The sequence below is a fragment of the Mustela nigripes genome, chromosome 14 (genome assembly GCF_022355385.1).
Source record: "Mustela nigripes isolate SB6536 chromosome 14, MUSNIG.SB6536, whole genome shotgun sequence".
Taxonomy (NCBI): Eukaryota; Metazoa; Chordata; class Mammalia; order Carnivora; family Mustelidae; genus Mustela; species Mustela nigripes.
In genome coordinates, this window is record NC_081570.1 from 99,151,780 (window position 1) to 99,169,033 (window position 17,254).

The following is a 17,254-nucleotide window of genomic DNA, read 5'->3' on the forward strand; positions in this document are numbered from 1 at the left end:
TGGGGGCCATGGCATGGAGCGATGCAGTCTGTGGCAAACTAGAGAACATGTCTTCTCTGTGGGAGGAATGGCAGCTCCCCAGCTCTGGACTCTTATTACCACTCAGGAATGCGGGAATTCAATGCTCCTGGGTCTAGTGGTATTGAAGAAAAGCTGGAAACTAGGATTTTATGTGAAGTCACCCCATTTTTGAAATATTGGCAATGTATTTGTCTTTAAAAAAAGATGCTGTGTGGGCTCTTCTCTCTGGGTCCTAACTGTCTGGCAGCCCACCTGATCTAAATAAACCCTGAGCTATCCCCGGAAACGTGTTGTGCATACCCTCCACAGCTCTGGAAATACATGCATGGCCAGCCGTGGCCCTCAATAAACCAAAGTATGCTCACACCCGCAGGTACGCACACACATGCATGTAGAAGCAGGTAGATGGACTGAAATTGGAATTGCTCAAAGCACGCGAGGTGCTCTTGAGACCCAAAGCCCAGCTGTGGGATGGATGTAGAGTTTGTCCAGGATGAGTACCTATTGTTAGTCCTTACCATTGTACTACCTGCCACTGTGCTGGGAGGGCCAGAGCAATGGTTGGATGGTTGGATGGTTGGTTCTGATCTGGAGATCGGACCACCTTGAAGCACTCTGGAGAGGTACTGAGGGCCCGCTGGGAAGGCATCTCTTCTTTGCAGTTTCCCTACATCTTGTAGCTCACTGGGAAGCTGTATCAGGAAGCTGTTGATGTTTATACCACGTGGATATGACAGGAAAAGCATCTACATTTTTAAGGCACAGGTGTACATCCATTCTCAAAATGTCCAGGGGATTTAGTAAGCAGCTTTCTGGTGGACAGAAGGGTGAATAGCTGGTCAACAAAATGACCATGAGATAATAGTAATAATTACTTCCAAATCGATGATCAACTGAATATTAGGCCCAGTACAAAACATGAAATCTGGTATTTGTCCTTCACTCTTTCAGAGTATTACAAAGTAAATTATTTTATGAACTTACTTTATATTACAAGTTGTCGCTATTTGTGGCAATTTTCTCCCCTATTGATTTTTTTTTAATTGAAGTAAATTTACACACAGAGATAAGAACAGATCTAAAATGTACAGTTTGAGAAGTTCAAACAGCAGAACAAACCCATGAAACTCACACTGTTTATATGTGTGTGTGTGTGTAGATATATATATATATTTCTTTTTTTCTCTACAGAGTTCTTTTATGTTCTTCCCAGTCAGTTCCCGTCCCCACCTCCACCTCTCCAAGACAAACCCTGTTTTGATCTCTATCACTGTAGATTAGTTTTGCTTGTTAGAACTTAATGTAATTGGGATCATATTCTTAATATGATTGGTATGAAATTATATTCTTAATTTAATTGGGATCATTGTTTTGAACTTTTCTCAGCCTTATGATTTTGAGACTTATCCATGTTTTGGTGAGTTTTAGCCATTCATCCTTTTTAAATTTTTGCTGAGGAATATTCTCTTGTATGAATTTATTACCCATTCTCCTGATGGATAGATACCCGAGGGATGCCATTTGGGGTATCATGAATAAAGTTGTTAAGAACATTCTGACACAAGTCTTCCTGCAGACATATGTTTACATTTATTTTGGATAAAAACCTGGAAGTAGAATTGCTGGATCGTACAGTTGAGCATATAAGTTGAATTTGTAGGTCGCTGCCAGGCCTGTTTTCAAGAGTGATTGTACCATTTTACCCTTCCCTTAGAGTCTTGGTGGCTTCTGGCTGTTGTCATAGAGAGTTCTTTCTTTCATGGTATGCGACACTTGTAACTTTCCAAGTTGAAGAACTCTGTTCGTAGGTCAAGACCTTTGCCACTGCCACCACTCCTTGCTATAGCCTGTACATTCATAAATCATATTTTTCTGATCATGACTAGATTGAAGGTTGTTGTTTGGTCATGGGATCCCTCCCTATCTTGCTGATTTGGCTGTTAGCTTAAACTTGATTTTTCTAAGTTGGTGCCTTCCACATGAATTTCACCTGGCTTGCCCCTGCATCGGACTGTTTTTTCTAAGTTAAATCATATACACAAATCTCTGAGCCAAAACCTCTTTGGACCCCATGTGGCTTTTCATTGCCTTCTTGCTCTCTTGTTGCTTTGTAGTGGAGTCAGGGTTGCCAGCAAGATAGCAGGATCATTTAGAAATCCTAAGAACCTGGATCTTGTTCAATAAAGGGACTGATCAGTCCTCCTGAAAAATACCTCTGAGTTTAAGAAGAGAGAAAGCAAGAGAGTCAAAGACACATTGCAGTAAGCCTGGGAGTTCTGTGCCCTCGATGTTCACAAGAACATCGTGTGTCACGAGAACACATATTTGGGGAGGAATCTTCATGCTGTCCTGGCCAGCGCTACTTGAATTTGCTCAGCTTGCTCAGTGAGAAACATGGTCAAGGAGTGCTTGATGCTGATAATTATTAAACAAAACAAAACAAAAAACACTACCGGTCAGCTGTGATTCATACGTATAGCTTTTCAGAGCTATTGGAGGGTATTGTAGTGCCCCACTTCCAGAACTTGGACTTTGTCAGCCTTTTTTAACCCAGCCAGGAGCTGAGAGGCGAACACAGTCTTCTTCCGCCATAGGTGGGCCCTCTAATATTAGTCTCACAGCGGACCCAGAGCCTCAGGAGATTCCAGCGTTCTTGTTCAGCACTCCTGGCATACATGGGCAGGACTTTCTCTAGACGGTCTTACTTTGTGTTTGCTGGACGATTTTTCTGTTTTCCGCCCCAGATTGAGGCGGGGACTGAGGTCAGGGACTGGATCTCCCTCTCACCCCATCCCCAGTGCCTGGCCTGGAGCATGGCGTACAGTTGGCGCTCACAAGGGTACCGGTGAGTGGATCACCTGAGGTGACTGACTCAGGATAATCAAGGTTAGAGTATTGAAGCTCCCAACACACCCATCAGAAGGTTTGACTGTGTCTTCTCTGTGTGAAAGGGTAAATATAGCATACAGCTTGAAAAACTTCAACGAAAGCCATCAAGCTTCATAGTTCCTGAATTTGAAGGGTTCAGCCTCCATGTTCTGGGGTTGCCCGTGGGTGTGGGCTGGCTCGGGGAGGCGGGCCCTCCGTGTGTCCGAGTGCTGGCTTCCTGGCTTTTCCCGGTGACCTCTGCCTGTGGCTCTTCACACTCCCTGTCCTCTCCCCATCAGGATGACAACTGGGGGGAGACGACGACGGCCATCACAGGCACCTCAGAGCACAGCATATCGCAGGAGGACATTGCCAGGATCAGCAAGGACATGGAGGACAGCGTGGGGCTGGACTGCAGGCGCTACCTGGGCCTCACCGTGACCGCCGTCCTGGGACTTCTAGTGTTCCTCACTCCCATCGCCTTCATCCTGTTACCCCCCATCCTGTGGAGGGACGAGCTGGAGCCTTGTGGCACCATCTGCGAGGGACTCTTCATCTCCGTGGCATTCAAGCTCCTTATCCTGCTCATCGGGACCTGGGCGCTCTTCTTCCGCAAGCAGAGGGCCGATGTGCCACGGGTGTTTGTGCTCCGCGCCCTCCTCTTGGTCCTCATCTTCCTGTTTGTGGTTTCCTATTGGCTGTTCTACGGGGTCCGCATCCTGGACTCGCGGGACCGGAACTACCAGGGCATTGTGCAGTACGCCGTGTCCCTGGTGGACGCCCTCCTCTTCATCCATTACCTGGCCATCGTCCTGCTGGAGCTCCGGCAGCTGCAGCCCATGTTCACGCTGCAGGTGGTCCGCTCCACCGACGGCGAGTCCCGTTTCTACAGCCTGGGACACCTGAGGTAAGGGGCCCGATCGAGGAGCAGAAAGGACTGCTGACTGCCGTCGTGCTGGCAGATAGCACGAGAAGGGTGAGGATGGGTGCTGGGGGGCCGGGACCAGGGTCTGAGACCCTTCTTTGGGTTTTGGGAGGAACTGGGAAAAGTGGGGGGGGGAGGGTTGTCCGTGTCCGTTGACACTCCTGACTGCCAGGTGGGTGACATCGTTGCTGGCTTCATCCACGGTTGCAGTCTTACTGGGCCAGCTCTCAAACTTGGCAGCTCCCAAAAGTGATGGAGAAGGGGCACATTGTGATGGCTGCTGGCCTTGCCCCTGAAATTGGCCTGTGAACAGTGGACAGAGTAACCAGCGCCTCCAGTTTGCTCAAAATACTACATCTGGTTTACATCTTGTCCTGCTGGGATTGTTCCTCCTCCCCCCCCCCCCCCCCCCCCCCGCAAACTCTTAGAGGTGCCTCGGTTTAGGCACTAAACTATATGGTCACCCTAGGGACCCCCAGTAAAGAATCAAATGCAGGTGAGAGACCTCAAACTTGTGAGCACGGAGTGTTTTGGAAATGGATACACACGATAAAGTTAGAAGTATATTGAGATGTCATACTTTAAATCTATGCATGTCATGTATTTTGTGGTTAACTAAAAAAGGGATAATCGTATTTTATTTATTTTTATTTATATTAAGGTAAGCACTTTGTATAGACTGTCAGGTTTAGTGTTCATAGAACCCTTTGCTTTAGGTGTTACTCATCCCAACATTACAGATGAGGAAATGGAGGATTAGGGGATTTAAACAATTTTTAGAAAATAACGTGGCAGGCCTCGTTTAGGATTTACCCAGTTGTCATGAAACTGGGCTTCAGTTAATGATCCCATAATGGCATTTCTCACTTTGTGTTTCTCTAAAGCGTTGTTCTGTTTGTTTCGCCATTAATGTTATTTCCATTTTATTTTATTTGTTATTATAAGCACACATCTTATGATCAGGATTATTATTGTTTAGGATTCCTGGTGCACATGGGCAGGGCTTTCTCTAGGTAGTCTCTCTTTTTATTTATTGGATCAATTTTCTGTCTCTTTCCTGCCACAAATTGAGGTGGGGTCTGAGGTCAGGAGCTGGGTCTCCCTCTCACTGCATCCTCAGGGCCTGGACTGGAGCATGGCATACAGCTGGCACTCACATGGTTACCGGTGAGTGGGTTACCTAGGATGACTGGCTTTGCCATCTTGCTGGGCTTTCCTGCCTCCTCCAGTGACACACGCCGATGTGTGTAACCTTCCTGAGCATTTAGTTAATTATGGCCATTACGGCCTGTGATTGCGTACCTGGCAGAGCGGCCAAGACCGTCAAGGGCATCCTACTGAGTATCAGAACAATGGGCTTTGTCATATTTTTGGCCTGGACACAGGAAGGTGGCCCGGCCCTGGTTTGGAGTTGGGTCACACTGCCAAACCATCTTGGTGTTGGCATGCACCCTCTTTCATTCCTCTGGCTTAGCTTGTATCCCCCGAGGACTGGGTGGTTTAGCCCTGGAAGCGGCTGCTGTCCTGACCGGTCCTTGGAGAGGGAATCAGTGTCTGAGTCACATGCCCCACGCAGCAGAATCGTATGTCTCTGAGTCCTTTGCAGATGCCTGTGGGGCTCTGAGGGTGAGGAAGTCCCTGCTGCTTATTCATCTCTGCTTTCTTCCAACCGCCTCTACCCCCCACCCCGTTTTTGGTGGAGAATGACCAGCAGACTTGTGTTAAAAATCAGCCACAGGTGGGACGCCTGGGTGGCTCAGTTGGTTAAGCGGCTGCCTTCAGCTCAGGTCATGATCCCAGCGTCCTGGGATCAAGTCCCGCATTGGGGTCCTTGCTCTGCAAGGAGTCTGCTTCTTCCTCTGCCACTCTGTCTGCCTGTGCTCGCGCTCTCTCTCTCTCTGACAAATAAATAAATAAAATCTTTAAAAAAAAAAAAAAACCAGCCACAGGGACATCTGGGCGACTCAGTTGATAAGCATCTGCCTTTGGCTCAGGTCATGGCCCCAGAGTCCTGGGATCAAGTCCCACATCAGGTTCCCTGCTCAATGGGAATCCTGTTTCTCCCTCAGCTGGCTGCTCCCCCTGCTTGTGCACGCGTGCTCTCTCTCTCCAAATAAATAAAATCTTACCCAAAAAAATCTGCCACATGCAGAGCCCAGCATTAGGGGTACCTGAGACACAATGCTGCCTGCCTTCACAGCTCTGTCTGGAACTCATGGGGTTTACTGTCCCTTGTTGAGAGACCAGTGCCCCGCTGTGTTTGGACAGTTTCCGACACAGGCCCAGGTACCAGAGGTGGGCACATGGGAGGAGGAGGCAGTGGCAGCAGGAAGCAGTCTGTCCCAGGACAGGACAGGTTTTGCTCAAGCTGAAGGGGGTGGAGAGAAATCTAGCTCTGGTTACAGTAGAGACGAGTGATATTTGAGATGCTTCATATAAGTGGCCAAGACACTGGCTTCCGCCCTCATCGGTGCAAACCCCATCTGTGGGGTGGAAAAGGGAAGGGAGTTGTCTCCCCTTGGGTCATTCCAGGGACTTCCTGCCCCCCCCAACAGCTCCCACTTGGCCCCTCCCTCCAAGACTGGATAGGAGCAGGGGTGGGGAGGGGATAAACAAAACAGCCCAGGGGCAGTACGCTGCGTTGAGAAACTTGGCAGCAGCCCTGGAGCCTTACCACGGCTCTGCTGCTGGGGGTGGGGGGGGGGGGGGGCACCGGGGGGGGAGGGCAGGGCCAGCAACACCGTGTGACCCACAGGCCTGCTGCACACCCTTCATGCCTGTCCTCGCCATGACCAACAACTGCTCAGCCCTAACTTGCTAACACTGGAGCCACCAACCCCAGCCCCTGGGGAGACCAGCGGGTGCCACTTTTCCGGCAGCCCTGGGTGGGGGTGGGGGGCACATGTCAAGGTTCCTGGCTTCTCTCCAGGACCTGTTGTTCTCCTCCTTTCCCTGCCCTCAAGGAGGCCCCTTTGGTCCCTCGCATGGAGGGAGACCGTGTTGATGGGGTGGAGAGCTGGCCAGGGACAGAGAGGTGCCTTTGCTCTCAAATCGAGCCCTCCGCGTGTGTGAGCTGGAGCGGGCTTGGCATCTGTCCCTGCTGGCACTCTGTGGGCTCAGCCGCCTGCCGCTGCTTGGGCTAAATCTGGTCTGAACCCAGCGGTGGCTGCTGTAAGAGTCATGGGGCCAGAAATATAACTTCAGAACCCTTTTGCAGAGCGTGGAAACAGACAGGAGGGATGGGGGAATCAGAAGAGACAGAGAGCGAGTCCGGGGATCAGAATAGCAAGTCGTCCTCAGCTGACTGGCAAGCCGTTCCCCTTCCCTTTCTGGAAAGCTTTCCCTTAGGTGCAGAGCAGTGGTGAGGGCTTTTGTGGGGGTGTTCTCAAAGATGATTTGATGGAATCGACTGAGCTATTTTTGAGGGTTGTCTAAAGAATGCCTGTTCTTCAGTTTCTTAAAGGAAAGATGCTTCTTGTTAGCTCTCATAAAAGGTACAGAGTCCCTGCTTGTTGGCACGAATGGAGTTATGGGCTTATTTAAAAACTTTCAGAAAAATGGAAGGTTATTGTAAGGTGAGATACTGTAAATAGATTAAGATACTTCTAACCTCTCTGCCCGGTGCCTGGGAGATGACAGAGGGCTTTTCAGTTGTTCCATGTCATTTACCACTCCTGCCCTTCAGGGTGGGACAGGTGGTAGGGGGCGGCGGCCCTGTGAAGAGGAGAGCCCCAGCTGTGGGTTTGGGGACTGTATGCTTCCTCGGGGTCGCACCCCTCCCCTGTGCCTTGGGATAGTTGTGTTCATGCTCACAGTACTGCTTTCGGAACACTCGAATGAGCTCAGAAGCATGTTTGTTTTGTGTATCTTGGGCCAGGCTGGACCCTAGCTCTTTTGTTAAATACATGATTCTGTTTAACTCCTAGCTTCAGGGTTGGAAAGGGGAGAACGCAGAGGGTTAGAGATGTCTGGCTTGCATCCTGCAGCCATTTCTTAGCCTGTTGCTTCCTTTGTTCAGTTAGCAAACACCAGGACCTTAAAACCACACAGCAGTAGGGGCGCCTGGGTGGCTCAGTGGGTTAAGCCTCTGCCTTCAGCTCAGGTCATGATCTTAGGATCCTGAGATTGAGCCCCGCATGGGGCTCTCTGCTCAGCAGGGAGCCTGCTTCCCCCCCCACCCACCCACCACCCCCCACCCCGCCCCAGCCTGCCTCTCTGCCTATTTGTGATCTCTATCAAATAAACAAAATCTTTACAAAAAAAAAAAAAAAAAAAAGAAAAAGAAATGATTCTTGGATTGCTTTTAAACATTGCAAGTTTATGATCATGCACGCTCATAGCATTGCTGTGTTGAAAGACACTGTTGTGGTTCCCCCACCCCACCCCTGCAACTCATAGGTGGAAATGAGAAACATGTTATTGGATAATGGCGGAAAGACCATTGTTTTTATAAGTGGCAAGGAACTTGGCTGAGCTGTATTGGTGTTCTAGTGTTCTGTGGCAGGTAAAATTTGTGAGTGAGGGATGGAATTGGATATCTGGCTGAGGTATTTATGTTTATTTTTTTAGAGAGAGGGAGCATGCGCATGTGGGCAGGTCTGGAGAGGAGGCAGAGGGAGAGAGCATCTTAAACGGGCCCTACATCTGGCATGAGCCCATCACAGGGCTCAGTCCCACAACCCTGAGATTATGACCTGAGCTGAAATCAAGAGCTGGATGCTTAACCAACTGAGCCACCCAGGCGCCCCATAGCTGAGGAATTTCTAAGCCAAGTGTTGAAGATGCACCCAATAAAAGACGGCAGCGCGGGTCCTCCATCACTGCTCATATAAAATGTGAGAGGAGAAAGCTGGGTTGCAGAAGGAATTCTGCAAACAGGAATCCATGCTTGAAGATTTGGAAAATTCTCAGCCTATCCATAGTATAAACAATGATTAAGTGTATACTGAAGAGGACACCAAGGGTGTGGTCACACAGCTGTTTGACTATTTGTTAAGTTTGTTTGTTTGTTTGTTTGTTTAAGTAATCTCCACACCCATCGTGGGGCTCTTGTGAACTCATGACCTGGAGATCAAGAGTCCCACACTCCACCGCCTGAGCCAGCCAGGCACCAACTCTTTGATTCAATCAGGATTTAACCTGCTATTCCAGCAGAAGCCAAGAATAAAGATGGGAAGGTGGGTTCGTACCAGTGCAGCACCACTAGCACCTGAGACTAAAGGAAACAGAAGAGTGGGTTGGGGGTGGGGGCGGGGGAGGGAGGGTTGATGGAAGGAAGGCTGCGAACATGCAGTATCCTTCAAGGAAAGCGAAGAAGGACCCCAAAGGTGATCCAGAGATCATTAGGGCACCCCTCCCACCGCAGGCCCAGGGGTCAGGGTGCTTCCTCACTGGCTTCATAGGATGGGCCCCCACCGTGGTGGGCCGGGTGGCCATTGCTGAGAGTGCCTGGATAGGGCCACCCCCAGAGCCCCGAGGACACAGCATTGAATCAAAGAGAATTATCCTGAAGATCAAGATCTTAAGATCTAACGGGATTGGCCCTGCTAGGTTTTGGGCTTATTTGGGACCCATCACCCCTTTCCTTCCAGGTTCTCCCTTTTGGAATGGGAATGCCTATCCTCCTATGCCTGTCTCGTGACTATATTGGAAGCACATAAGTTATCTGGTAACACAGGTTCACAGCTGGAGAGGGACCTTACCTCGGTATGGGTTTTACTGTGAGTCTTGGCACTTAGGTGAGACCTTGCACTTTGAGCTGGTGCCTGAATGAGTCAGGACCTGTCGGGGCTATTAGGATGGAATTGGTTTATTTTGCACAGGAGAAGGACATGAATTTTAGGGGTCAGGGATGAAATATTACAGACTGAATTGTGACCATCCAAAATCTATAGGTTGAAGCTCTAAACCCCATGTGTTTGGAGATGGGGTATCTGAGGAAGTAATTATGTACGGTTCAGTGAGGTTATAGATCTGCTAAAATATGTGTCCTTATGAGACAGAGGGAGAGAGTATGTGTAAACTCTACTCTCTCCCTCTCTCCCTCTGCCCATGAACCAAGGAAAGGCCACGTGTGGATATCACAAGAAGGTCGTCATCTGCAAGCCAGCCGCAGGGCTCTCCCCAGAAATGGAATCAGCGAAACCTAAATCTTAGACTTCTAGGCTTCAGAACTGGAAGAAAATAAGTTTCTGTTGTTTCAGCCACTCAGTTTGTGGTATTTTGTGATGGCAGCCCAAGCTAAGACAGGGGCAGTATACACGGGTGACCCTTGACCCCAGAGCCCCAGGAAACCGTGGGATCAGTGGGCACAGTTCAACCCTGATGAAACGGAGCTCATATTATCCTTCTCTGGCTCACGCCTGCGTCCTCCCAGCTTGAGTGGGAGCCCCTCTTCTCTAGAATGTACTTTGGTTTTCTGGTTAGAAGTGAGAAAGGGAGCATCTCCAGGGGAGATTAAGGTTAATCCAGTAATTCCAGGGTAAGTCCAGCTCCCCTTGAAATCTTATGTCTGTGATTCTGGGTCAAGTGATACCCACCCAAGTCAGTGATGACCAGTGAGATCGGTCTGTCACGCTGGGCTGTGGGCCCTCCCTCCCACGTTCAAGACCAGCAGCCACAGTTTGGGGAGGACCCAGCACCATTGGCTGTGAAGTGGGGCGGTGTTTTTAAATGACCGCCAGAGGTTTGGGTTCATGTCACTTACGATCATGGTCTCATACACAATTTCACTTTTAGAAACGCCTGTTTTGTTTAACTGCTTTTCAGTAAAGATGTATGACGGTCTTCACTCCTACCCCCTCCAAAAGCAAGGGCTAAAAAAAAAAAAAAAGAGCAGAAGAGGGTAGAGTGGAAAGGTTTCTGCTCAGATCAGCTTTGCTGTGGGAGAACCTTGAGGGCGGGCACAGAGCTGCCGTTTGTGGTTTGGCCACAAGGTGCCTGTTCAAAGTGGCTGTAATGAGAGCAGAAGGTGCTGGACACTGCATCCCTGTGTGTTTGCACAGCTGCCTCCTGGCAGCCACTGCAGCTGGGAAGGCTTCCCTCGAATGCTGTCTGCCCAGAAGGCTCGCTCCAAGGCCCAGAGGAGCCACCCCTCGAAGAGCTCAGCCACTGATGGCCAGAGAGCCGGGGCCACAGGTGGCTGGGCCATGGATCCCATACCCTGGAGAGTGTGCTGTTGCTTTTCCCGCAGGACTCCCACTACAGACAGGGCCTAGCATCCTGTGTGTCTCCCCGAGGACTGATGGGTGTGATCTGATGTAGTGTGTGACTAGCTCTGCTAATCCTCAAGAATGCCAATGGACAGGGGTCTGCTGTCCCTGTCCTGCTCTGCTCTGTGCCCATTCTGGCTCAGTCCCTGCCAAGAGGGGTCCAGTTGCCCAGGCTGGCTGCCCTCAGACTCCAGACTCTTCATGCCGTGCTTCTGTGGTTCTCCCCAAAACCAGAAGTCCTGCCGGTGAGAAATGTGAGGCCAGATGAGAGAATGCCAGGCCAGCATCCGGGGTGGGTCTGGAGGAACCTTAGTTCCTGTCTCAATCTCGGTCTTCGAGAGCCCTCAGCAGCCACTTGTCTTTGATGTTTATCTGGCGTGATTCAGCACAGTCACTGGAACCATCGAGAAAGTTGCATTTCCATCCCAGGCGGGGCAGGTGCAGCCGAACTGGATGGTGCAGGGAGGTGGCTGCGCAGTGGGGTCTGGGCCCTGGCCGCGTGGCTGTGGGCTCTCCAGGTGGACCGTGGCAATAGCCAAACCTGTCACTCACAGGGAGCATTTCTCACGTCTGGCAGCATCTCTGCTGTGGCAAAGGCCGTCAGGTGGACAGTCGGCCATGATGGGATCAGCTGCTCGAAGGAGGCTGCCTCGGGGTGGACACCACACGCAGAACTGCCCCATGGATGGAGGCATTTCAGGCAGAAAGTATGACATGTGGGACAGCTTTCTGTTGTTTAGTCCCTGAAACCACCAGGCCGGTGCTTGTAGCCATTACTCCTTCTCAGCCTCACGGACTCCCCGGGCAAGACAGAGTGGGTCTCCTCTGGACATGTTCTCAGTGTGGTCTGACTGACCTTAGAGGGCATTTTCCAGTATTATCCTTCATCAGGGACAATAAAGTGCAGAGGGAGGTGCTCTAGAGCTCCCCAGATGGTGCTTTCGAGCCCATTCCACGGTGACCAACTCCTGTTGACTCTACCTCCTCTAAGCTGTCAGAGCTGATATTCCCAGCTTCTGGTCTCTCTCCTGGTGGGGAAGCCATGCAGGGCTTGTCTGCAGCCCCGTATTCAGTGCCCAGGCCAGGGCCACTTGGCAGCCTATGAATATGGGTTCAGAGAACTAGGTTGCACTTCAGTGACCACTCCATGGAGCTGGGGAGCCTGCAGGCCGGGGCCCCCCTGGGAATCCATGCGGCCTAGAGAAGGGCCTCCACAGGCCATCCTGGCAGGACAGGGCCCCATCTCTGTGTCTTCTGTCAGTCTGCCTCATGTCCCCAGATTTCAAGCACCGGTCTATGTCCCTCTTGGCCTATTGTGACAGAGTCCCCAAAAATCTAGCCTCCCAGGTCTTTGTGCCATCTAATCCAGCTCTGTCAGTAGACACAAGCCATGCTTCATTTTTGCCCCTCCCTGCCCTCAAGTTCCAAGGTGTTCATTGCCTGTTATCTGTGTGGGACTCATGGAATCCACATCCCCAAAGGCAGTTGCAAGAGAAACATTTTAATTAAAAGGTAGGAGGTCCCGGAGATGCAAAACGTGTGGGCTGGCCTCCCAGCAGAGGCAGCAGTGGCGTTTGGGGGTGAATTATACTCGCGTCTCTGAGACTCACATGAACATTGCTGCAAATTGTCCCAACTCCTGGTCACCCTGAAGTCACTTGATCTCTCCGTCCAGGGGCCAGTGAAGCTCGCACATCCATGTGGCAGTCTTGCTGTCTCTTCCAGGGAGAGGTCAGTCAGATAAAACTGGGTCCATCAGCTGGCTTGCCTGCATTGGGAGTTTTCGTAAAATGCTGAAACTTCTAGAGTTTTCTCGAAGACCCTGGCTTCGGGCCTAAAATGCAGTCCGAGGAGCAGGCACACCTTGGAGAGTAGGAGAGGAGGAAGCCTTGGCACCGGCAACCTTTACTGTTGCCATCCTTTGGGTCTTCACGGCCCGCTCACCCTGTCTCCCGCCCACACGCTGTGTCTGTCCCGCCCTCTCTCCCCTCTCTCCTTTGCCAGCCTCTCAGCCTCCTTCCCCTTGACCTGCCTCCGTCCTTCTGGCCCTAAATACACGTGTGTTCATTTCCTAAAGCTGCTGTAGCAGAGGATACCACACTAGGTGGCTTAAAACAGTGGTCTCTCAGGCACCTGGGTGACATCTGTTTTCGGCTTGGGTCATGATCCCAGAGTCCCAGAATCAAGCCCCCCGTGTCAGGCTCCCTGCTCAGCGGGGGGCATGCCTCTCTTTCTGCTCCTTCTCCGACTCATTCTCTCAATTGCTCTCTCTCTCTCTCTCTCTCTCAAATAAATGTTTAAAACAAGTAAAAACAAAACCAGTGTTCACTCTCAGTTTTGGAAGCTAGGAGTCTATAATCTCGGTAGTGGCAGGACCATGTGCCCTCTGGAGCGTGTCGGGAAGAACCCTGCCTTGTCCTTCTAGCTTCTGATGGTGGCCGGCCATCCTCGGCTCTCCTTGGTTTTGCGGCCTCATTACTGTGATCTGTGCTCTGTCGCCACATGGTGTTCTTGCCTGTGTCTCCTTTTCTTAGTAGACACCAGCATGACCTTTGCTTAGCGCACTCACGTCTGTGAAGATCCTTTTCTGCGGTTGTGGGTATGCACGTGGATTTGGGGGACATGCTCTTCATCCCACTATAGCAGGTTCTCACAGCTGCTCTGTGACTCAACAGTGCGGCCCTGTCACTCTTACTGAAGGTATTGAGGAGGATGGTTTTACACCAGCCTGCTTCTGCCCGCATTGCTTCCTCTGCCTGGAAGTGGCTTTACAGTCCATGTCCACACGGTGTGGCCATCATTCATCATTTAAGACTTAACTGGAAAACTCAGCTTCACCTCCTCAGCAGATCTTACCCCTGAAGCCCCCATCCCGGTCACATGTTCTGTCCCAACCCAGTGGGGGTGGGGGATCATCACACCAACGGGACCTTAACGCCTCTCAAGGTTCTCTTCACATTTATATCCAGGTCCTTGGGATTTAGCTGGAGCTCTTAATTCATACTGGCCTGTGAATGGTGTTGGAGAGACTGGTGGTTAAGATTTTTGGGTGTCAGCATGCTTCGGTGCCTCGCAAGGTAATGAGTACTTGCCCTGAAAGCAGGCCTTTGCAGATTTTACTGTGACTAGAGCTCTGTCTCTTCAGTACTTTCCTGTCAGCACACACTGAGGTGATCAGCTTCATGGTAGCTGGCATTTATGTGGGGTGTTGACATGTAAGAGATGCTTCCATGTTTTTCACGCATAAAGAAAGCTGTTTTTGGTTGGCAGAGCCAAAGAGGGCAAATGAATATTAGAAAAGACCTGGCTAAAGTCAGAATGAGGCTTCCCCATCCGGCCCTGTCACAGAGAGAGATAGCCTTTCTCGCTGCCCTGGGAGACAGTAAAGGCTGTGAAGTATGAGGGTCTCAGACTGCCTGAGCTCTGAACCATGAATGTTTTGGTTTTAATAGCATGTATTTTTTTCAAGATTTTATTTATTTATTTGTGAGAGAGAGAGAGAGAGTAGGGAGAGGAGCAGAGGGAGAGGGACAAACAGACTCTTGCACTGAGCTCAGGTCCCAGCACGGGGCTCGATCTCAGGACCCTGAGATCGTGACCGGAGCCAAAATCAAGAGTTGGTTGCTTAACCAAATGAGCCACCCAGGCGTCCCTTAATAGCGTGTGTTAATTGTGGAGGCTACAACCAAATCCAGGGAAAGGTGGATGAAATAACTCCTTATGTGTGCGTGTGCGTATGCATGTGTGTGCAGGCGTGTATTTTGTGCACACATGTCCACATGCTTTTATAGGCCTCCGTGTTCTTCTGTGCACAGTAAGAGAGTTAAAGGGGGGAGGTAAATGGCCACAATTGTTTCCCTCAAGTATTTGGTGAGCCTTCACAAGAAAGGGGGCTTGGGGTCCAGAAGGAAGCTGTGGGTGGACCACTGGTTAGAACTTTGAGAAGGGTCATCCCAAGGCCAAGCGAGAGTGAATTTTTTTTTTTTTTTTTCACGAGAGGCTGGCGGCTGTCTGGGCTGTTGTCAAGGGAGTCAGTACATGGATTGGGAGTTTGACCTATCTGGACCCTGATTTCTTTGCTTCTTGTGTCTCCTCCTGGGTGAGAACTAAGGTTCTCTTCGTTCTCTGAAGAGTAAAAGTTTGTGATTCCATGTAAGTGGAGCTGAGGTCATGCTTTTATGCCCAGAGACTGTAGGAATAATCTAGCCGCCAGCAGCCTCTTCTCTTGCTGCCAAATGACCGTTTGTAGTTGCCTGATGCCCTGTAGTTTATAAACACGTTCCCTGGCATGATTCTGTTGGCTCTCCCCGACATCCACACACAGCAGTCAGTGGCCTCCATCCATCACGGACCAAGAAACAGGCCCAGAGCGGGCAATGACTTCTTCGGGGCTATACGGGAGCAGGAGCGGATCTGGGATCTTGGCCTTCTGAGTCTGAGGCTGGCCTGTTTATACCAAGCCTGCTGAGAGTGGTCAGGAAGCACTGCATAGAAACAGAGAGCGTAGGGTTGATTCACTAACAAAGCAGTGCAGAGGGCATCTGCCCTGGCTCATTTCCCGTGGCAGTGCCCTCACGGTGGGCGCTGAGTTGAGGGGATAGAGCAGGAACACTTGGGGACAGAGGGCCTCCCCAGCATACCTGGAGGTGTATGCTCGTCATGCTTCCATACAGGAGCCATTTGCTTTGGGCCAGGTGCTTGGGAATACCGTATCTCATTTAATCTTTAACACACACCTTTAAAACATTCCCTCCTTGGGAGCAAGAAAGTAGAAGTGGACTCCCAAGTCTCCGGGACTTTTCCCAACCTCAATGCCAACTGACCTTGAAGCCTCGGAAAGTCATAGAATTTAGATTTGCCCCGGTTGATATTTTGGCTCGGGAGTTCACTGCCCCAGCTGACACCAGGCTCTGGCCAGCGCCTGGCGTATTTGGCTGTTGCTGTCTATCTCTGGAACTTCTGACCCGCTACCCACACCAGCCCCAGTCATTTCGTTGACCTTTCAGTGATACATTTTATAGAGTTGAGCATCTTGGAGCCAGCTTAGTTTTATAGCAGGGCTTTCGGTATTGTTCTTCCCATCCTACAGACATAGAATCAGAGGTTTGGAGAACAGAATTATAATGTATTCAAGTTCAAAGAATAAATGGTAGAGGCAAGAGTCATGCTGTCTGGGGCAATTCTGTCAGGCAAAGCTGTCTGGTGCCATTCGCTCTGTGCATACTTCCTCCCACAACAGACATGCACGGGACTGCAGGAAGCGTGGACACAGGGGATACTCTTTCGGTTTTGGCTTTGGTTTTCAGAATTCCTCTTTCAAAAACATGTCTTTCAGGTTTTTATGAACTCAAATGCGAACTCCGTTTGGAGGTGCTTCTCTCGGCTGCAGCGTGAGCAAGAGCCCCTCGTCTCCGTTGCCGTGGTGGCCGTGTGACCGTTGTCAACAACACTGGAAATGTTTTCCTGGTTGATAAGACACAAAAGGCCACAACCCTTCTCATTCCACCATTTTTGTCCTAAAAAGAGACTAGGCCACTCGGGCAGTGTGGTCGGCGATGAGTCTCACACTGAAATGTGGTTGTTGAACTGCTACAACTCTGTGCTGATCTATGGCCAGCCTGTCTTGTGCACAAGTTCAAGTTGGGATCAGCCCAGGCCGGGCAGAGTTGAGGGGCTTGCTTTCACACGGGCGGTAACATTAGCTTCTTCTGACACTAGATATTGCCTCACGCGATTGTCTTACATGTGCACGTCTTTCTGCACAAAGTCCTGTCACAGCCCCGCGTATCACCATACTGGCTTCCGCAGCTGTTTGTGGTCTGGGAAGGGGTATGTCCCGGGATAGGGAGATGGGTGGGTGGGCTGGAACACGGTATTAATTGAGCTCAGCATTCTCTGTCTTGGGAGAGTGCTCCTTGCCGTGGGGTTTTGGTGGGGCCACGTCTGTAATCTGTACATCAGGCTCCACCTGCCTATTATATGGGGTTTCTGTATAAGGATGGTTTAGTCAGATTACTGTTTCTCGAAATCGGATGGTGATAAGAGAGGTGGCAGGTTTCTCACCAACTTGCTTTTTCTTGCCTCCCTCCTTCCCCAGAGATGATCTGGTCTAGAGACTAGGACTAGTTAAAGGATTTGCTTTTCCCCATCCCTGAGGCCCCTTTTGCCTTGGAAACCTCATGGTTTTTAGGAAAGGCATGCTTAGGACTAATCCTACACATGTTGGAAT

The 17,254-nt window shown here is 50.4% G+C and overlaps 1 protein-coding gene across 1 annotated transcript in view; it reads left to right on the forward strand.

Annotated features, from left to right (window-relative positions):
- The window catches only part of VANGL1 (VANGL planar cell polarity protein 1), a 52,416-nt gene that overhangs the window by 16,950 nt on the left and 18,212 nt on the right, over positions 1–17,254 (forward strand). The window contains exon 4 of the mRNA XM_059375832.1: positions 3,189–3,796. Coding sequence (XP_059231815.1) covers positions 3,189–3,796 — 608 coding nt within the window. The remainder of the gene's footprint in view (positions 1–3,188; positions 3,797–17,254) is intronic.